The sequence below is a fragment of the Syngnathus acus genome, chromosome 15 (genome assembly GCF_901709675.1).
Source record: "Syngnathus acus chromosome 15, fSynAcu1.2, whole genome shotgun sequence".
Classification (NCBI taxonomy): domain Eukaryota; kingdom Metazoa; phylum Chordata; class Actinopteri; order Syngnathiformes; family Syngnathidae; genus Syngnathus; species Syngnathus acus.
The window spans coordinates 4430447-4452938 of NC_051100.1; the positions used below are offsets into that span (position 1 = coordinate 4430447).

At 43.5% G+C, this 22492-nt stretch overlaps 1 protein-coding gene across 1 annotated transcript; it reads left to right on the forward strand.

The window, feature by feature from the left end:
• Positions 1-3545: 3545 nt before the first annotated feature.
• Positions 3546-21789, forward strand: insyn2ab (inhibitory synaptic factor 2Ab). The gene is made up of 6 exons (XM_037272441.1): positions 3546-3828; positions 3967-4093; positions 10003-11098; positions 14145-14216; positions 20120-20595; positions 21077-21789. The coding sequence occupies exons 3-5, from the start codon at positions 10008-10010 to the stop codon at positions 20301-20303; spliced, it is 1347 nt and encodes a 448-aa protein (XP_037128336.1). The 5' UTR covers positions 3546-3828; positions 3967-4093; positions 10003-10007; the 3' UTR covers positions 20304-20595; positions 21077-21789.
• The last annotated feature ends 703 nt before the right edge of the window (positions 21790-22492 follow it).

Consider the following 22492-nt stretch of genomic DNA (forward strand, 5'->3'; position numbering starts at 1 on the left):
GTCTGCTTCACTGAAATCTGAACCCGGACGGGAAAGTGGATGAGTAACAGTGGTTTTATTCGCTTGAGCAGACACGGCAAATCCTCGCATGCACACTTGTAATGAGTCACGGGAAGAAGACTTCTCATATTAGTCAAGAAACAGACATTTCTATTATTACACCCACCTTCTCTAACTCTAAGAAATCTTGATAGATTAATGACACTGCCTGCTTTGGTGGAACATCTTTGTTTTGATAAGCAAACTCAGCGGACGCCCATTACGATTCATCCCACGGGCTGAAATCCAAACAAACGCTCGGCACGATGTTGTGTTTGAAAGGAAACAAACGTATGAGGCTTAACTGGGCTCAGCGATGATCCTCTATAGATATAAAAAAAGTTTCAACAAGCGTAGGCCGTGCTCTCGGATTGTGTTTACGCCGTAATGATTACAAAAATTGCAATCGTTACAGAGAATCAAAGCAATGTGTGAATCAAACGACTCAATTAAGTTACCGGTCTGCTTTTGCTGGTTAAATAATGATGCAATTCTACGGCTGGCTTGTTCAAATATTATTTTTACCTTACATTTCAGAAAAATTCCTGAAAGTGTATTAAAAAAGTTTCGAGTTCACCACGTTTTGTTTTGTACCTAAAGAGCATTGTTGGAATTCATTAAAGTTATTTAGATACAGAAGCACACATTCATCTGAGGATTCGGTCGGCAAATATAATTTTCTTCTTTTCTTGAAGCCGTTTCTGTATTTGTACTTGTCAACAGAACATGTTTTACCCAAATGAGCTTCGTTCGCCTTAATGTTCATTCTTTTACCGTTTAGTGCCCTCAAGGTAACTTTGTGACTTTGTTATTTTATCAACAACCTTCCGGAGTAGCTACCAGCTTTTTGTTTTCCAATTAAATACTGGGAAAAATGTGCACTTTGTCAAACTGCCCAAATTTGAATGGCTTCCTCCTTGAGTATTAAAACAAGCAGGCCTTGCCATATCTAAAGATAAAAAAAAAAATACGAGCGCCGAGGCTACTCTTTGACAGCTTGTATGCTAATAGTTCCATCATTTTCCCTGTGAGCACTCTCTGAGGCTCCCGTAACCACTCGCGCTTTCCCCAAATTGAATCCAAACTGTATTAAACATGAAAGATTGTGCTTGTACATTTGCTGTCATTCACTTGTGTTGATCCAAGGAGAATCCGCCCAGCGTCAGATTAGCCGAGTTTGAACGCGGCCTCGCGAGGGACCGGCTACGCGGCGCATAAATAAACATGATTATCGAAACACGGTTTACACAAGAAACACGTCGTCGTTCAATTGACAGTTTCCGGTGATTTTGCCCCGATTTTTGTCACCCTGAGATTACCAGACAAATGATTTAGCATCGCATCGCGTGGTTAGCAAACGAAATAGCTAAAAAGGAAATGATGTAACAAGTTCCATTACTTGATTATTTGTTCTGTGTTTAATTATCAGTGCTTTATAACGTCTTGACAAATTAGCATTTGTTTTAACAGCCAATTTTCCACGGCCATTAATAGTGATGGATTACACTGATTTTAATAGTTTCTCACTGGGGTAAAACTGCCCCAAGAGTCTAATAGGGCAGATTTTATTGGATTAACACTTGATTTAACCTGTAGAAAGAGGAATTTAATTGAATATTATCTCGTGGAGGAATGATCATCTGGACACAATATTTCATAAATAAATAAATACAAAAATAATTGAAAATCAATAAATAAAATAATAAATAAATATTTAATAAATTGCAAATATGTCTGTTTGGAATTTCTCTTTTTTCAAATTGCATAAAATCCAAAAACAAATTGCGTAAAATACATTTAAATTGTTGGACGGCTATTTTAAGGCTCGCACCAGAGATGGGTGACTCACTTTCAACTTTAATGAGGAAAAGCCCTCTAGAAAATGTTTGATTGAGATTTATTTGACTACACAACCAGCTCACCTTTGAGACTGAGGCATTCCCCTGCGGGAGCTCGAGATGATCTCAGAAATAGAATAGCGCTCGTGTCGGAACTTTGGCGACTCTCCTCCGATCTGTTATGGAACATCTTCATTGAAATGCTCGAAAGTCTCCGCGTGTGCAACGGCCCCGAGGCTCCGCTGCTCCCTTCCCATAATGAACTGTTAAACTGACAGTCATCAGTGAGTACTCGGGGGGTCTTTTTTTTTTTCTTTCCTTGCATTAATATGAGGAAGCGTTTTCATGTATTACAGCCTGTGGCAAGTCAATCAGAATAGTGGAAGAAAGGGAATTAAGGAATCGGTGGAGGGAGGGAAGCTCTACCCGGCTATACTACTCATTACGCACAGCCAGATTTCGAGGCAGTCGCTGACACGCCTGACTTCCTTCCACCCAGTGACAGTCTGAATGGTTGTGTCAGAACCAGCAAGGCCTTCTCTGCTGACCTATATTCAGAACCTAAATGCAAAGACTTATTTTTATGACGTTTTATTCTTTTATCTCAATTAACTTGGAATGATGTCGTCTGCGTTCACCCCCACAACGGCGCAAACACCCATTTCTTATGATAACTGTCACATATTGTCGTGTGATTTAAAGCAAAAATACATTTTTCTTCTAAATATGACACTTAAGAACAAGCCACCAAATGCACAGCCCGTCACAAAAATGGATGGATTTAGAGACACGAAGAAAATAGAGGCTTGCTGCAGGGTGGCGATCAGCATGCATGCGGCGTCTTGGCCCCAGAAGCTTGTCGCTAGGTTTAAGAACATGCCGGGCAGAGTGGTGGACGGACAAGTAAATCAATAAGACAACAGTCAGCAGTTCACTGCAATGACCAATGCTACCACCGCCTGACCTCCAGGATGAGAACTCTTGTTGGCATTAAGGCCAGATAATAATGATGCAACTTTGTGATGTCACAGAACCAGCGGGTCCAAATCCATCACTTGAAAATGGCTCTGGATCATCATCCAGCCTAGCTGCTTGCATGTTACATATTTATAGTTGATGCGGACAAATACTCTAATGAGTTTATCCGTTGGCTTTATCGGCAGGCTCGTATACGTCATTAGATCACAGAAGGAGGGAATGAATTTAGAGCCCGCCTAATAAATATCAGGTGGCCGCCGAATCGATATCAGCCAGCTACCGGAGCACAAGTACATTTCTCTCTCGCCTCGACTCACTGTCTCTATTACTTTCTCACATTATTTAATTCTCCCACTCGTCTCTGAGTCTCATTAAGACTGCCACTGCGCTGGATCTCTTCCTCTTTTGTGACCCCCCCCTTTTACCACCCCCGGCTTTGTGCGGCACCCCGGCTCGATTCAGCCCCCTTCAATAGCTTTCATAAACAAAGTGTCAGACGTATGGACGGGCGGAGGTGGCGTAGAAGTGGGTGAGCGGGAGACATCCAATTAAAAGCACAATGCATTATCATTTTTCAGACTCCCCCCCTCCCCCCACCACCACCACCACCTCACCCCAAACCCTCTCCAATCCCCTCCCCACCCCTCGCCGCCGCCTTCTAAAGCTCCGTTCGGATTACATAACATCTCCGTGTCAAAATATCCAGACTGTGGAGGGCAAGTTAAAGGGGGTCTTCACCAGCGATGCGGACCGCAAACTGGACTCTCCCTGGCAGCTTTTGCGCCGTCCCCCTCCAATCCTACTCCCCCTCCACCCGCCAGCCCACCCTCTCCCTGCCTTCCTCCCTCGCACATACACACTTACACTCAATCATGAATGCACAGGGATTGCAGCAGCGGCAGCAGCAGCACCAGCAGCAGCAGCAGCGGCGCTGCCGCGAGATGGAGATCTCCGCTGTGAGTGCCTGTAACCGGTGAGTGTCGGCGCAAGAGTGTCACTTGCAAGATATGTGACGGAGAACGTCAAAGAGATCTCACAAATGTTATTCCTCGCCTGCTTTACGAGCTCTCGTAAGTGAACATTTGTGCCGGATGTGCCACAACTATTCCAGCTGTCACTGCACCGGCTGCCTCTCAGGCTGGACACAAGCGCGGCACCCGATGAAGGCACGGATGGACACTTGGTACACGGGGGAGAGGCGCTCGCTTGTCCTTTGCACCTCTGATCTGTGTCTCAAGGTAAGAGTTGTAAATCCCCCTCCACTTGCACATATGTCCGTCAGAGCGGGTGCCTCGGGAGAAGTTATGCGGTTGTCATAACTAAGCATGAATTATCTTCAAATACTGCCTATTGAGTCTTGCATGTGAATTTTGCCCGCATGCATAAGATGCATTTCGGGGAGGGGGGGGGGGGGGGGGGTAGCATCCGGAATCAGTGCAAACGTCCTTTCCCTTCACACGCATGCAACATTGAATTGATGCCTGTGCGAGGGCAGAAAACATGGACGAGGGTTCATTAGCAGTGTCTAATAACTGACTATTGGAATGCCTGCCCTTCATGAGGGAGAGACATCAGCTTTTTACGAGCTTCGTGACACGTTTATACGGAATGAGTGATGCCATCCTCAAGGCGGACATAAGCGTGCCGCTTTCAGGAATATTAGGACTGATCAGGCGTAATCCGGGAAGCTCAAAGCTACTGCAAAGCCGCACTTTTTTTTTTTTTTACTCCTCACCCGTCTCTGCTCTCACCGCGTCATAGCTTACCTGGAATGATGGGAATCACCGAGGGCGAAGCTTCAAGGTGCCAAACGTTCTTGCCGAGCTCAGCAGTTTCTTTTTCACTTGTTACATAAATCCAGATACGCATCGCACTCCATCATCAGGTTGCGTGCTCGTTGCCCAACCCCTTCGTAGTCGACGGATTCATCAGGGTGATGCACTGTGTGGGTGTGAAAGACATTTCAAACATTAAAAGACATCCACAAAATTGAGTTTAATCCCCAAATGTTTCTCTCCAACTCACCCCGCCTGACTTTAATCTCAGAAAGGATCCTGTCGGTTCCAAAAACTGGCTGTAGCCAAAGGCTTTTGATAAATCGTCTGTAACAAACTTTTCACATTCGAACAATATCAGTTGTGTGACGCCGTTCGACTTTTCAAAGCTACATTTTCCAATGAAATCTTATTTGGAATAATTCACGACACATGTCAACGTTATAAAACCTCGATTTATTGTCAAAGCAATGTTCGAACATTTTAACATGATTAAGTGTCATTCAAGCGTAAGCATTTTCAAATGAATGCATTGGAAACAATAAAACACTCTTTAAACACGCACTTAATGTTAACGACAAATGATGAGGTGTAATAAATCCCGATAAACATATTTTTAACTCACAAATATAAATCAGTAACATAAAACACTCTATCTTTTGATCACAAGGCATGTGGCAGCTAGCCAGTCAACAGCTCGCGCGAGAAGCTAACGTAGGAGTCAACATCTTCACCCATTCCTTCTCCTCAAATAAATATCAAAGTCCTTTGTTCACAAAGAGCTGATCAATACCACCGATCAATAGGTGAAAGTTCTATCAAGGCCTAGCAAAATAAAAATGGTGATTATCTGTGACTGGCACTTTCTTTTGCTGCCTCCAGTGCACACAAATTTTTTTAAAGTGTAGGAAATTCCACACGTGACAATTAAAAAAAAAATCATTGCTCGCTTTTTATGCTCTTACAGTGCGTGACGATTTTGGAGGCTAGCTCGATGAGCTAGCTAGGTTAGCTCATCACTGGTGATTCTCACCAATTTGTGATATCAATGAGATGACCATCATTATTTCATCATCCATACTTTTCTGCTCTGGCTCAGTAAAGCATTAGAAATTCTGCTCAACACATTTCCCTACAAAAAAAGATTATATAGACAATCTTATAAATCTTCCTCGTGTAAGCCCAAATCTGTCTGTGTAACCACACAAGGCGTTCGCAACCTTCCGGAATGTCGGCACTTGTCCTTTACGGAGCACTTGTGAAAACGTCGTTGGTGCAATGTCACACTGAAATGTATGCGAGAAAAGCCTCTGCATGCACAATGACTACACTGCGTGTAGCGCACAATGCACAAGTTGACTAAATGCTGGTGGGAGGGGCGGGGGGTGGGGGGGTCATTGTTGAGCGCCACCTGCGAGATAATAAATACAGTCCAGCACACCTATGGCGCATCCCGTGATGATGCAGTCTCGGGTGAGATGTTGTAATAGCATTACTTAAGCTATAATGAGATGAGGCTCGACCAAGGGGGGGTTTATCCTATGTAAATATCCATATCGGCCGACGAGAACGTAAGGCGATACGAGCTAAGCCGCCTGACTGACTTAAATGGTGACTCAGCAAGTTTTGCAAGTCCCATTGCATAGAAAATAGGAACATACCCCATTGGCATTCCTTTTAGAGAGTTGATACAACATGGCGGTCATAATAAATCAATCACTGCACCATAGCCCAAGGTGTTTTTATTTTTAACCCTGCTACGTTTTAGCACGAAGGAGCGAGGGCCGATCGGAAGCGACAACGCTCTCTGCCAGCGCGCATAAGGAGATTTCAGAGGATTACTTTTGCAATTTTAGAGTCGATGCATTATTCATAATCCCTCGGATAGCCGGGGCCAAATCAGGGAAGGACCTCGGGTCATTAGGAGAGATAGAACTAGCCCAGGGAGAAGGAGGAGCAAGATGTGGAAGAGGAGGGGAAGGGAGATCCTTGCCCAAGCGTGCAGGATAAATCCATCACTTAAGCAAGTTAGGAAGTTTTTTTTTTTTTTTTGGTGTGATTACCGCTTGGCTGCTTTGCATGATTTTATGGCTACATGAGAGCATTTTCAGCGCTGGCAGCGAACATTGTGCAAACGTGATTACTTCTTAAGTAGTGTGAGATTGGCTTTTTTTTTATTTTTCGGTAATAAAAGAATAGAATCAAGCTCATGCAGTCAGTTCAACAATCCAATAGGTCCATAATTGCTTCTAACACACTATTGTGAAATCAAAGCGCATGACAGGAAATGCTTTTGAACAAATCCAAATCCAGCAGCTCCTGTTCTCAAAACGACGTTGTGTAAATTGACGACACGAGCAAATTTATTGTTTGTGCATAATGAGGATGTAGCAAGTAGCGCTGCGGTATTCTCCTCATCCCGCATGGAATCCATTGCGGTAACTTGCAAGATGAAGCACGCTTGTCTCCAAATATATTCCACCTTCTCCGCCGTTTGAATTCAGGTTAGGTCGCAGCAGACGGTCCGCAAGGTGAAAGACGTGGCGCCGGTCCCGAGGACTCGCATTTAAGATGAAAATGCTCTTATTTTGACAACGGGGCACAAATACACTTCGGATAACCTCGGACAAACATCAACAGCAGAATTTTTAGCTGTTCAATCTGCATATGCACAGCAGGGACATAAATGTCTTTGTTCGACATTTTTTTTATTTGAAGCCGTTAGCCTTCTGTTAGTGTGTAAAAGATAATCGGATCTTCTTCTTTACACTGGCTGCCAGTCAGCTGTAGGATAGATTTTGAAATTCTGTTACTGGTCCATAAATCGCTTAATTGTTTTTCACACTGATTATATTAAAAAAAAAAATGCTCATGGATTATAAACCCAGTTGGGCTCTGAGCTCATTTTGTGGAGTTCCAAGCAAACATGGTGACGCAGCATTTAGCTGTTATGCTGCCACCTGAATGGTGAAGTCATCCCTGAATGTACATTTTGAAATCCAGGTTGTTAAGCCTGTTAGCTTGCAAGCTAGCTAACCAGTCATCCCCGAATGTACATTATGAAATCCAGTTTGTTAGCTTGTTACGCCTGTTAGCTTGCAAGCTAGCTAACCAGTGCCTCCCGTCACGCCATGGTTGTCAACACACAAAAATTAAGGCAAAAACGTAAACAGCCATTTGTTGTCGCGGCAAACCAACAAAAGCCCCGTTTGTTGTCCGATAAATGTTTTAACGGTCGAGTATAAACGTCGCCACCAAACCAAACTCATTAACAAATTTGCCTCGTCGGCCAATGATTCAACTTGATTATTCTCAAAGTAGCTTCTGGCAAATTACTCGGCAATAAATTCTTCCGACCACTTTGTTCAGCTCGTGGTGTCTTTTCACCGAGCTGCTTTTGACAACACCTTCATTTCATTCATCAATTCATAGTCTTAACTCGGCATGTGCGACGACCGCAAACAAACAACGCAAAGGTCAATTTGATCAAAACATTTTCAGGTTCATTACATGTAAACACCAAAACACAAGTAGATTATTTTGAAAGGGGAACGACGACAAAAACTCCAAACATGTTTGTATAACGAAAATAAATCGACATACAAACAGATTCCGATTCTATTTGCAGATAGCGCTTTCTTGTTTACTTTCGAGTCAGGCGTGAAATTATTTACTCGAACTGCATTAAAAAGGATCAGGGTGTGCTCCGTAGCCTTTTCAAGTTTAAGGTCAGACCAGACAGATTTGTGATAGTCGAGTGTGCGCTTTATATTCGCCGCGGCGGTCGATCATTTTTACTCAATACTGCTGAGACTGCATGATTGCATGATGACAGCAATGTCGCCCTGGGGAACTCCGCAACCGACAGGTGGACACTGGTGGAGGACCTGAAATGTTTGCTATAAAAATAATTTGCTCATACACACATTCCCTGTAGCTATCATCTAATCCTGAGTGCATGCGAGTGAAGAAAAAAAAAAAACATTGTGTGACCAGCATTAGCAAAATATGCAGCAATGCATAAAATGGTGGATAATACAGAGAACGTATGGCGGAGAGCATCCGCCGATATGAAATAAATAACATGAACTCAAACTGTCACAAAAACGCATTAGTCGGAGCGTTTCCCTAACACACTCGGCCGTCCGATATACTGCGTGGACAAATGTTAATGTGCGCATAAGAAGACTCCACCCGATACTAACCGACCCCTAAATGCTCACAAAACAGAAATATGAGGGCTTGTGTTTTATCAGTATATGTGGGGGGAGAAAAAACATCCCATGTAGGTCTAGTGGAGAGCAATAAAAGTATTTTGCAGCAAAGCACACAGGGACCACGTGAACGTTAACAATCGTCAATGGCGGATTTCACGCTCACAGTTTAGCGGGGGGATTCTGGTAAGAAAAAACACGGAGTCGGCACAAAACACCTATTCCATTTGTAAAATTGTTCAGCGGCTGATAAAAAAAAAAAATTGAATAGTCATAGATTGCGCTGTGTAATATTCACTCTGCCTTGTTGATAGCGGTAATGCACCGGTGACATGCGCGGAGGTTTATGGCTGCTGAGGTAACGACAGAGTCCGATTTATCAATTATTTGCCATTAAATTAGCAGATTGACATTAGAAACTGGTATTTTATAACCTGATTGCTGAAGTAGATTTTGAATCTCTGGTATCGGTCTTTGTTGACGAATTAGATCTAAAGATTGATCGTCGAGTCAACGATAGATGGAGAATATTTCTTATAGTTGAACATTTTGATTAGCAAAATTGATACTATTTAGCTTTGCTAGGAGAGCGCAAAAAAATTTGGATAGGTGAGTTTTTTTTGTGAAGAGTTGAGGATTGGCTCCACAGAGAAAACACGTTGAATAGCTGGCTCAAAATCTTTAGTGAACCAGAGAGCGAGGTCTTTTTATTCAAGGACCCGCAACATACGTTGAACATACAAACGACCTCGGATCTCCCAAGTGACACGTTTCTTTAAGCCATCCATTATGCTAATTCACATTCAGAGAGGTTCTCTAAAAAATCAACTCATTCACTACCATTGACGGCTATAGGCGTCACTGATTCATTTGAACCGAGCTGAGCTTTTATTGCAGCACAGCCTCCATTTTGGAAATATCTAGCTCATTTTGTTTCTTTTTGACATTTATCACTAATTGCTATAAAATCCTTTTGCATGCACTTACATTCCCTGTGCTTCCACCTGCCCGATTTTTTTTCCCCCCCATTATTTCCGGCTGTGTGTTATTCCGCCTGCCCGCTGTTATTTTCATGCTGCTTCCGTGGTACCAAATCAAAATATTTTACCGCGCCATAATCCTGAAATATACTCACATTTGACGTCTTCCCGCTCGTAGGAAATATGGTGAGCAAAGAGGACAGCAAATGCATGCTTGCGTCAGACTCCGATGACTCCGATTCCGACGCGGGCCTCGACGCTCAGCAGGTGAAGAAGAAAAACAAGGCCCTGCAGGTTCGATTTAAGGATATCTGCGAAGCGCAGAATGACTTTCGTGGTAAACACACCAGATCCATTTCCTGTAAAGTGACACACCGACAATACATGACCATGCCGGCCAGACGATCCATCCCCAACGTGACCAGGAGCACCGGCGTGCAGACATCGCCGGACTTAACCAAACGCTACAAAACGTTTCCCTTCGAGAGGAAAAAGGGACATACGTTTAAACACGCCGCTTTAGTGGAAGATTACCGGGGACAAAACAACGGCTTTCTGAGCGATATAAAAGCCGTGGGAGAGGACGGGCAACCCATCGGGGTGTCTTCAAAGTGCCAGGAGAAGATCGTGGGTCAGACCAAAGCTTTGCTCCATCACACCGACGACAGCAGCGAGACGGAGGATTTGATTTGCGACGCCAACTGTGTGGACGGACCCTCGTGTACAGACTCGCATTTCTCGCAAGAGTCCCGCCTGAGCAACCCCAAAAGTGAACCGGATCATCAGGATTGCGGGGCGAGGACCAAACACAAAGGATTACCCCGAGAAGAAACGGACGGCAAGCGTCAGCTGGCTACCTCTGAGTTTGTAATGGGCCGGGGCCCGGTGGCTTGGAATTCTTTGACCCAAGTGGAGTCTTTAGGAAGCCCCTCAAAGGCTTGCAAAAGAAAGAAGGGGCCGCAGTTAAGCGAGCAGCAGTCGCAGACGCTGCCTCACAGCGCCAAATGTTCGGCGCAGTCGCAAGGACCGTGTCGGGCGAGGCACGCGTCGGCGTCTTCCAAGCTGCAGCGGACGCCGGGGACGGGCGAGGGCTTCCCACCGGGAAATACCGGAGGCGTGGGCGGCGGCCGGCTGATCATCCCCTTATCTGACGACAAGGATATCAAAGCACAGCTGCAGGCCATGGAGACTCTCATCAACTCCAGCCAGGAGACCATCAAGGTCCTGCTTGGCGTTATTCAAGAGTTGGAGAAAGGTGAAGCACAGCGGGAGGGGTGAGTGGCGTCACTTGGCGTATTTTTCAGACTATCGTGTCACTTTAACAAAGTTCCTTGGCATCCAGCTGCTGGAAAATGGCGGTAAAGCACTACTTTTATATTCGACAGGGTCAAAACGACCTGGGGATATGTTTCAATTCCCCCCCATCCAGGAATGTGTGAATTTGCCATTATCAAATGAGAATTGGTCCTGCCACACCACGTTTACTCATCTCAGCTGTGCTCCGACTTTGACTGCCAATCCGTAGCCGTGCCGTTCATACAAAACACCAGCAAAACAGGCGAAGGAATTGCTCGAGCAGGCGCTGGGCAAACACCTACAGTGTGTTTTGGTTATGATTATGGACCCCCGCCGAGTCCCACCCTGTTCCATTTCCTTCAGCGACAGGATTGATATTGGCAATTTATGCCAGGCACTGAACAAATATCCAACTTTTAGTTTGAAAGGAGTAACAAGGATTTTTTTCCAACATTGCATTAGCGAGGTGAAAAATACTGACTAAACTGACAGGCCAGATTTTCTTTTTTCCCGGTTAAAAACATGTTGCGAGGTAATTGGATGATGTCTCGCATCCATTAGCGGCCATTCATGTCACCGAATAAAAGCAGAATCAAGTATGCAACAAGCAGCCGGTGAGTGCAAACATCAAGAAAAACCTTCAGCAATACTTTTGAGTGCGCATCCCTGTGAGTACTTTATTATCTTTGATATATAAAATGTACAGGCGGTCTTTTTTTTTTTTTTTTGGAAAGTGATCGACGGGTTTTATTCCTTTTTTCCATTAACGCCCTCCCGTTATCAGCCAAGGTGTTTCCGCAGGAGCGAAGTTTATAAATATTTCATCATATTCGGTGTCCAAGCAAGTCCGTGTTCTTTTGTTTTTAATGGCTCCAATTAGTGCAGCCTCGGACCACCGTGCTGGCATCTCCACACACTTGAGCTGTTCCGCTGCCGCACTCCAACTTTACCTTAAAAAAAAACACACACACACGCGATATTCTTATTCCTTCTATCCTTGAGACGTCGTGAAAGGTTCGAATCAGTCCCCGGCTAGCATGCATTTGAAACTCCGCACGTGAGAACGTAACCTTTGACCCGCCAGCGAATTTAGACTGCGCCTGTCTTAAGATGTTTGAGAATATTTGTCAATTTTCGCACATGTCCTGAGTGTTGTTAGTCACCTAAATGTTGACCAGAGGCTGAGATGTACCGAAGTCAAATTCCTTGTTTGGCACGCTCAAACATGGCCAATAAAGAATCTTGAATCTTGAATTAGAGGCAAGACTTGAAAGCGTTATCCTGCCTGAAGAGAGCAGAACTAATGATTCTCTTTTCCCCAAATGTTATATTATGAAAGCAAGTTTGACGAATCTTCAAGCGATGCAATCTTAGGAATTGTAACAAAAAGCTTTGCCGCATTAATTCCGGCGGCCGGGGAACTGGATATATATTTTGGCGGGACTTCAAAGCATTTATGGCAGTTGTGTTGGAGAAATGTATAAAAGGTTTATTTATTTGTTTTCAAAAAGCGCTTTTTCAGAAAAGGTTTTTTGAAAACAAAAGGCTAGCTTTCCATCTTATAAGTGGAAAATCGTCCAAAAACATCAAAACTAGAGCATTGTTCTTTGCCAACAAGATTGCAGCTAAGCACTACTTACATCTAAATGAAGTGCCTCAACATACTTCAACATCGACACCAAAATACTACAACACGACAGCAAAGCACTACTTTTGTCCAAACAAAAATGCTTACATTTAATCAATTAGAGCCTAACCTCTGTAATTAATATCTGCATGGCAACACAATGAACCTGACATCTGATTGGACCTTCAAAAAAAACAAATAACCCACAAATGACACGAGTGTTTGGCCTAGCAGAAAAGGCCAGGAAGGCCCTGACTGCACACCACGGCATCATTATAATCAAATCCAAAATATGCATTAGCGCTTAGCGCCATCCTTTCGGCACATTACCTCCGCAGGTTAGCCGCGCAATGCTCATTGTAGTGCGCGGCGGCGTGCGCGGACAGTGAAGCGGACGAGAGGGCAAGACTTCTCCCAGGACAGCTGACGTGAGCAAACAACACAACGTTGGAAATGCGCCAGCAGTCCGTTTAGAGAATGACTTCCAGAGGAGAAGCTTCTCTCCCCTTTTCTCTCGCTCTGTCTCACCAGTCGGATTTAATAGACGCCTCGCGCCATGCCGCCGTGTGTACGCTCACCCCTGCAGTAGAAATGTGATATTTGCATGCGGTAATTATAAAGTTAGGTTCACGAGCTTTGATCATCTGAGCGAATCTTCAATTACCACACGGTAGATAACGAAGTAGCTTGTGTGCGTACTTCAAGTGTTGTTCTCCCTCGGTGAGTTACCGTCACCTTTTTCGCTGAACCCCGTGACCTTGAGCGGCAGCTGCACTCACCCCCCTCCCCCTCCTCCGTCGAGGTCACCTCTCGTCGAGGTTCATCTGTCAGGGCCGGGGGACTACCGTGACAGCGGGCAATTACACGTACGCGTGAGACACGACCCCCCCCCCTCCCCTGTGACTTTTGGGTGTGGGAGGGGGCGAGGGGACGAAACATTCCCTCATGTTTTAGGTGGCTTAATGCAGCCCAGTACAACTGCCAGGAGAATTGTAACGTTGGCTGTTCTTGCGGCGCTCACACGCGACTCTAAATGGACCCTGGGGTGATCTTGGCCTACAGAGGAGCCGGAATTTATCACGCTGATTGTCTCGCATCTGCGGCAAATTGCGTTGAATAACGGCAAACTTAAAAAAAAGTGGTGCACAGCAATGTGCCGAATGGAAACGTCTACCAGGGGGATGGAAAGGCCAAACATTATCAAACTATGGCACCGAGTACGACAGTTAATTTGATTATGTAAAATCTGCAAGTTGATTAAGGAAATCTGAGCAGACTGCGGGATCCCCCCCCCCCCCCTCCTCGGGGAATAAACAACTCGGATTATCTGAACAAATTTGGCCGGCAGCCGATAGCCTTCAGCTATTAACGTTCTTTTATTTTGTTTTTGTTTTTAGGCTCACCTACCGAACAGGACAAGACACGGCGAACTGTGACACTTGTCGAAACAGCGCATGCATCATTTACAGGTGGGTAGCGACACTGCAGATGCGCGTCATTAATTCTGCATTTAGTTTTGTTTTTGCACGCTGATGATTCCGTTCAGTATGCCAGCGTTGCTCGCAGCAAATGTTACAGCAGAGACACAAAAAGGCTTCGAGGACAATCAATATTTAACTGAAATAGAAACAAGAGACTGGGGATTGTAACTGCAATTTTCGGTTATCGACAGTAATGTCATCGTACCGTGATGTCGGAATTAGAAGGAAAATGACTTTAAGGTTCCATTCCATTGTTGTATTGTGCAACGTTTCCCAACCTTTACCGAGCCTGCGAAATCTCACGCCGCGCATCCAAACAAAAATATTTGCATAGCCATGATAACCGACATTTTGAAGAATCTGACCTGAGCTTAGCATTATACAGGCTAAACAAATGGGGGCCAAGGATTGACCCTTGAGGGACCCCTCATGTCATGGTCAATCGATGGTAGATAAATAATAACTTTTCATTCCTAGATACTCACCAGACTTTTTTTTTCATTTACATTCTGATTAGAAAGTGTTTATTATAAACGATACAAATAATGTTTAAATGGCAAATTTTCACTGAATCTCTTGCACCTGCACACAAAATCAGTTGCAGTGCTGCTATGTTGTGTGTGTGTACGTCAGAGTTTTTTTTTTTGCAAAATGTTTTCAAGCAAAATCAGCAAAATCTGTGGGAAGGGAGGTCCCGAGCATGTTTTTGTTTGTTGTTTTCATGTAAAATGCAAACATTTTTCGCTATTTGGGCCTTGTTCTACATGAGTGGACACATAGCGTACATTTGAATCGATATTTTAATTGAGAACAAGGATACAGGAATTAAGAGTGATTTTTTGTTTCCTGCTTTCTCTCTCCTAGTCGAAAAATGCAGCGTTTCTCACTGACCTAGATTGGGGTTTATTTGGAACACAAAAGAGAAAAAAAGATCACAGCTCAAATACAGAGATGAATATTTAGTATTTCACATCACATTCGGGAGGATGACAAAATCATCGGCTTCATAATGCGAGAAAGCCTTTGCCATACACTGTCGACTCGTGGATTTAATTAACACGGACAGCCAGGCATGAATGCATTTATTGTTGGGGTTATACTATGACATTTTCCAAATGTAATGAGAGGTGACCTGATCATTTGCAAAGGTTATCAAAATATTCAAAACCACCGTCAGTATGACCGATTCAGATAAGCGAAGAAACGGCTCTTTTAAATGTACTGGAAAGTACCGCTAGACTTCACCGACAATGACGAGCAAAAATAAACTAACTGATTGTAAAAAGTGATGGAGATAATGTCATGCAGTAATTTTATGATAATTTATTATTTTTATATTATAAATTAAATATTGTAAATATAGTAAATATTTAATAATAATAATAACAAATAATAAGGAATAAAAATAGAATATTCAAATATAATAATAATAATCATTATTATTAATATTATATTTATATTATCTATTATGATTTCATGAGTTGTTGAATTAAATACTGTGCATGCAACACTGCATTTGTTAAGTCGAATTCACTTATATTTAACTTTTAACTGCGACGGTGGCTTGTGTGAATCCATTTGACTCAGCGATACTGTTCCATAAAAGTCCATATGAGCCTTTTGGGTGTTGGACTGCGCCGCTGTCACATGCTTTTACTGTGAGCGCCGGGTAAGAGTTCTAATGAGGAGATTCGAAGAGTGCAAACTCCGAAGCGACTTAATTGACCAAGCGAACAAATGGCGCCGACTGCCACTAAACCGCAAGATGCCTGGCGGTGATAAAAGCACAATGAAGATGCGCTGAATTAGCCAAATGCTAATCAAGTGGGAGATCATCTTTTCATATGCGGCGTGCTGTATCATTAAAAGTTGTCTATTTCAGCTGCTCCTACCGTGTTTTTTTATTTTTTTAAGACTCATTGAACAGAGCTAGCAAGTCGAGCCATCTGCCCGCCACACTCTCCATCCTTGCCAAAACATGATGAGACACTTTGCAACCTCCAAACACTTTAGCGCTCTTCAGCACAAACCTTTCAAGGCCGACTGAGCCCCGTTAGAAGCAAAGGGTCGCTCTTTATCTCTTCCCTTGATTCAACAAATATCCCGGATGCTAAAAAAGCCCAGTCCAAATCGTTCTGACTTTGACTAGGAATGCGGTGTGAGAGCAGCTTGCACGTGAGATGTCAGAAAGGCAGAAGAGAGGTGTGAAGTTTGACAACCCCGCACTTACTTCTCCCACCTTGTTATGTTGAAAGCAAGTTGCCACGTATGAAATTGTCAGATGACAGAATGACACTGATAGTGTTGTGGTTGCTACACGGGGCCTGATCGACTCCTGTTCCTAAAGCGTGAAGGTGAATTGTCGTCCCTCTATTTTCTCTGTCTGGCGCCGGAGTACAAGAAGCTCCTGTTCGAATACCTCAGACTATAAACTGAAAGTCTTAAGCAAGTTTTAAAGATTCACTGGAGTCACGTGGTAATCTCGTCAGTCTTTTTCTACTCTTGGCCCTTACGACTATATAAAAGGTGTTTATTTCTATTACGGGTCTTTGCGACACAAGCAACAGATTAGCTCGAAAGAGCACGAACATGGACTGTCCAGAACGTGGAGCGGAAAGATCAGTCTGTTCATTCTGTTGGTTTTCTCCATTTTGAAGTCTCTGGAAAATGACTGGATTAAATGCTACATTGGTTCCGTTTTAAAGGCAACCTCACATTACACAGGATCTCCTTGTAGAACAAACTCACGAGTTAATCCGCTGACCGGGCGGCGGCCGGTGAAGAGAACACGGCGTGACTGACGTACATTTAAAATAGCAAACAGCGGTCAGGGGAAAAAAATTGAAATCAATTATTACTCAAAGCCGGACAAGCAAGAACGACATGTTGCAGCCGTAGCGCAGATTGGAATCCCCTGGAGATGTATCCCTTTAATTTCAGAGCACTACAACTCCTCGAGTGTATGTCCGATAAAATCGGGAATGCGGCAGCTGCTGAGCTAAGGTGCTCAATCAGAGTCACTGGGTCTTATCCAGACCTCAGCTCTCGCCTGGCTGACAGCCGCCCCCGCGCCCCATCACCTCCACCACCCCAATGTCGCCGACGATCATAAATCACCGCAACAAATGGGGGTGCGTATTTGGAAAAACAAAACCAAGGGAGAAAGGCTCAACATGTGGATGATGAATAAGGGAAATAAGCCCGTGCTGTAATTTTGACATGGAAGCGAGAGAGAAATGAAAGAAAAGGTCATTGCGGACACATTTTTCACTTTCCTTGCCTGATATTGAGACACTTTGGTTATTTGCCCGCTGCCTCTATTAATACAACGAAGGAAAGGAGTATTGAATTTCTGCTGCTTGGCAATTTCATAGAAAATTTGAGTTATTGACACTTTGAACACCCAATTTTCTTAATACTGACTTTGCTCGATGGATATTAGAATGCTGATTAACAGCTGATTCAGTTTGATTGGACAAGAATAATTCCAGAGTACATTATTTTTCAGAACGTAAGGTGCACCGGATTTATAAGATGCCCGTCTGGATGGAACTTTAACTTGACTTGATTTATATAACCAATTTGTTGTGTGAAAGTGAAACAGTTAAAACTATTTGGCTTTAGCTAGTTAGCTTGTTGCGCTCATGGCTATAAATCAAGTGACTAAACACACACGACAGTTTTTTTTCTTTCTGGCAGTACTTGGAATTTGGGAATTATGTTGTCTCTAGTTTATAGAATAAAACAGAGATAATGTTTTTTTTTCCATCTTAAACTTAAACTACAGCACATTTTACGACAGCGTTGTAACTTTTTGAGCGACCGACCACAACATGCTTGATAACATCCTCACAGGCATTTTCTGCTATTGTGCTGTTAAATTGAAATTAAATGTACACTGTGTCGGCTTTTCAATTGGGAACAGACAAGAAGTTTGAAAAACAGTCAAATGAAATGAAATGCAGTGGCGGCGGCGGCGGCGTGCGTTGAGGGTGAGGCGCTCATTAGCTGCGGTGTCCCGCGCCGAGAGCCTGTTCTGGTGAACAATTGTTAAGATTTGTGCATCCTGTTTTGTCCTCATTAATGAGATTGGCTTTTTCCCGTGTGTTTGTGAAGCACAGAGCATGTAATAGACGCCGTCGGCTTGCGATTTACATGACAAAGGCAGCCTTTCTCCACAGCATTTACATAACCTGTGGGGAATTTTCCTTCTGCTTTTTTTTTTTAAATTCACTTTAAACTTCTCATGAGAGCAAATAACATCCAGTCTGGTGATTTTATCCACTGCATCCTACGACATGAAACTGAACCTGAACCACTCACGTTGTCAAGTGAAGGACTTTCAAGTGACCAAAGGGGAAATCAGCGGTGGAGAGATGACTTTACGATGAATGTCACCGAAGGAGGAAAAAAGACATCTTTTGATTAAAAACAAAACAGTGTTTAGCGCAATACAAACAATGCGCCGCCTAGCTAAACAAATGATTAATTTCCCTTTTGGAGTGTCCTAGAAAAGCTCATGTGTGTGTATGAAGGGGCTTTTACTGTACTTAACTTTGTGTTGATGTTTGCTCACCCTCCTGCGTTCCCAAACCAGCAGCAGTCAACGATGATCTCTACCCGGGCATTTGTCAACGGTATCCTGTAACTGCCGTGATCAGCCAAGTAATTAATCGCTTAATAATTACCGGGGCTATTTAGTGGTGCTCCATACTGATGTAGCGCCCCGTCACACTGTGATAGTAAAAGACGTTGGATATAAAGAGAGTGATGCCTCAGTTGTTGTTTTGGAACCTCTGCCGTTAATTAGGGAGGAACGATATAATCAGTTAAATGAAAAAAATAAATAATCGGATTGTCCTGGTCGGGGTCGCAGGCTACATCCAAAACACAGCGTGGATCAAAGTGTTGCCTAATATCAAATTATAGCTTTGGAACTATCTATGTTGATGTGAGTTGAGGTGCTTCATGGAGTGCTTTGGCGCCATATCGTGGTATCTCCAGTCATTTTTGTTGTTAATGTATTCACAGCCCTGTTTTAGCGCTTGTAGCTAGCTAACACGCTAAGCTAAATGGAACAACCTCCTTTGACGATCGTTGGGTTTATCGTAAACTCGAGCCGTAGGAAGTTTCAAAGTACTTCCGAGCGATCCATGATGATTCTATTAGTCTTCCGTTCTTAACTGACACTTATCGCCGAGCTGAGGACAGTCTTCGGGATTCATTTTGCCGATGTGATTGTTGCGTATCTGTCAGCAGGCTAATTGTGCTGCCCATCAAGCCCGGGGTAAAGCCCCAGCGTCCATGTGCCTGCCAACAAGGTCGACCTTGACGCATCAGATGTCGTCTCTTTTGGCCGCGTCTACTTTAATCCAGTTAGCCTTTTTAATATCGTGCGAAGCGTTGTAAACAAATGGCCGCTCAAACCCCTAAAACAGCGTGGTCTCCTTTTTTTTCTTGCCAGGTAAGGCTGTCATGTTAGGGGGCAAATTGCCCGGGATTCATATTTATTTATTTCACATTCCTGGGAATATAGTGCAAAGCCCTGGAATGAATACATTAACACACCCCAGCAAATCAATAGCAATACGGAAAACGTGGGCTAATGATGGATTTATTCCGCGCTGGAAACGGGGTAGTTAATCACGGCCTGCTTGGCCTCCGCCTGCTTGCCTTTGCTTGGAATTAAGATGCACACTTCTTCCAGCCCAAGCACATTTAATTGCCCAGAGAGTTCACAAAAGGACACTCAATGACCAGACAGGATCACATGAGGAAAGCTAACTTAGCTTACCCATGCTGACTTTTGAAATCTGCCTAGCAACAACTGAGTCGCTTCAACGTTAAGTTCAAATTTCCTTCTTGTCATTTGTTCCTCGATTTTGTTGCAGTGTGGAATTGGACTTCAAGCTGCAGGAGGACAAGCTGCAGCCGCTGATGAAGAGACTTTGCCCCCAGGGCAGCCAACAATGTCCCGCCCTGCCTTACTCCAACGAAGTCTTCACATCCACTCCCAAACGCAAATCCAAGTCGGACTCTAAGAAGCACGCCCGCTGGAAACTGTGGTTCCTTTGAGTGGAACATGAATGCTTTGGGAAGAGCCTTTTATTGGGCGCACTAATACCCCATGCTCGGCTCAAAATGGATGAAAGAATATTCCGGGGGAGGAATCAAGCCAAGAGGATGGATAACAGGACGTTAGAGAGCCGTTGTTTTTTTTGGGGGGGTTCTGAGCTGAGACTGCACGTCAAGTCAGCGGAGAGAAAACAAAACAAACAACAAAACAAATAAATATATATTTCAAACTCTGCCAAACCTTTTTCTGGCATGTTAGCTGGAGAGGACGGATGAACACCTGCAAATCTAGGTGAGCCTTGGAAGACATTTTTTGCACAAAAGTACAGCTAGAAATTTGTTTCAATTGGCCTTTATGAGTTTGTATCAATAGTTTTTTATATATTACGTTTTGGGGAATATGGATTACGCAGCGATATCTAACAATTTTTATCCATCTCAGAGGGCGGCCATTTTGTCACTTGCTGTCGACTGAAAATGACATCATAGATGCTCAGGTTCGAATCACGATCTTTAAAAAATGTAGACAACACGAATGAATTAAGGGATCTGTGGTTCTGCATCCTCGGACAGCGTTCCAGATGGGCCACTCCAGGTCTGGTCAGGCCACAAAAAAAGAAAATTGCAATCAAATTCATCAACTTGCATGTTCGCGTGTACGACAGAAAGATTAATTTATTTCAGATGTTCAATTCAAAAACCCAAAACAGTTTTACAGATAGATAAAAACAAACAGGGAGGCTAATTTCTATTTCTCATGTACTCTTTTTCAGCATACTGCTTGGCAACAAGAGGCGCCGCCACGTGAAGGGCCTTTTATTGGTGAAGGTGTCAAATGGACAAAGCACAACAATTGACTATTTACGCAAAACACATGACAAAGACTTGAAGTCTGGCGCTGTACTTCCCGCCCGCCTCTTTTTCCATCCTCAGTAACTTGTTTTAATTCAGCGCTGTGTGCAAACAAACAACAGAGCGGCGTCGCCTTAGCCATCATGTTTTTTTGTCCTCCCTTAATGGATGTTAGGCAGAGTTCAGAATGTATGAATATTTTGCCCACTGGCTGTGTTTACTGCACCGTAAAGTATCTTCTGCGGGCTAGACTGTGCGGCGACATGATGCAGAAAGGTGCTTGAATTTTGTTCGTTTTATGGCTCAGATGAAGTCAGGTAGAGTTGAGGTTATTAAGTTATAAAAAATAAAAATAAAAAAGAGTCGTACACGTACGACTGAATCGGCCGTAAAAAAAAAAATGCAGAAAATACAGCCGCAGCCTATACTTTGGATTATAATCTACATATTTATAGCAAAATTAATGACATTTTGGCAGAAAAAAAAAGGCAAGTCTCTCCTAATTTTTTTTTTAAATGGTATTTTCTGGATGAGCTCACATTTTTAGCAACACATATATACATATTTGTATTTTTTGGATGATGTGATGCTTCGGAAGTCCTACTGGAAAGTAAAGGCTTCTTTTTGAAAGGTCTTCTTGTTGTGAAGGTTGTCTCTTGTTACCACGCAGCTGCACTTTTCTGATCGGATGGCTTGAAGATGTCAGTGTCGGGTTGGATTGGATTGTAATGCCACTTTTATCCTCCAGGGGCAGCAGTGAGAAAAGCTTGTCTAAATGAAGCTCCTCAACTCACTTCAACAAATACTGCAAGTTGGTGGCAAAGCTCTACTTTTGTCTGAATGAAGCTGAATGAAGTCACTTCAATATAATATGCTAAAAGATGGCATCAATTTTCTACTTTTGTCTAAATGAAGCACCAAAGAAATAAGGCCCGCCTTGAAAAAATCTGTTCACTGTATTTGCTTTGAATTAAGTCATGTCATTTTTTTTTTTTTCCCAACTTGATGTAATTCGTCAACTTGCAGTCGGAGTAGCAATCTATATTTCTGCTGAATGAAATCTCTTTCAACGGTATTACCTCAGCTGTCAACCTTTCTCGTGGCTTTTTTAGTGTTGCAGAACTGCAGAGCATGACCGGGGCTTGGAAGGACCACTCTCAAGTCCTCTTCTATCCGTCTTCTCATGTGATTATCAGTCACCGAAAGAAAAAAAAAAAAAAAAACACGCCTCTGTCAAGCGAGGAGCGTGGAGGTTGGGGGGTCCCAGCTCATCAAACTGAGTGACCGCATCGTGTGCATCTCTCCTCATCCTCCCCTCCGCCCCCACCCACGCGGCG

Bases quoted from the DNA above. Each gene is read 5' to 3' on its own strand.
- insyn2ab (XM_037272441.1), top strand. From the start codon at position 10,008: ATGGTGAGCAAAGAGGACAGCAAATGCATGCTTGCGTCAGACTCCGAT. The intron at 11,099-14,144 runs GTGAGTGGCGTC...TTTTGTTTTTAG, and splicing joins GGTGAAGCACAGCGGGAGGG to GCTCACCTACCGAACAGGAC. The intron at 14,217-20,119 runs GTGGGTAGCGAC...ATTTTGTTGCAG, and splicing joins AGCGCATGCATCATTTACAG to TGTGGAATTGGACTTCAAGC.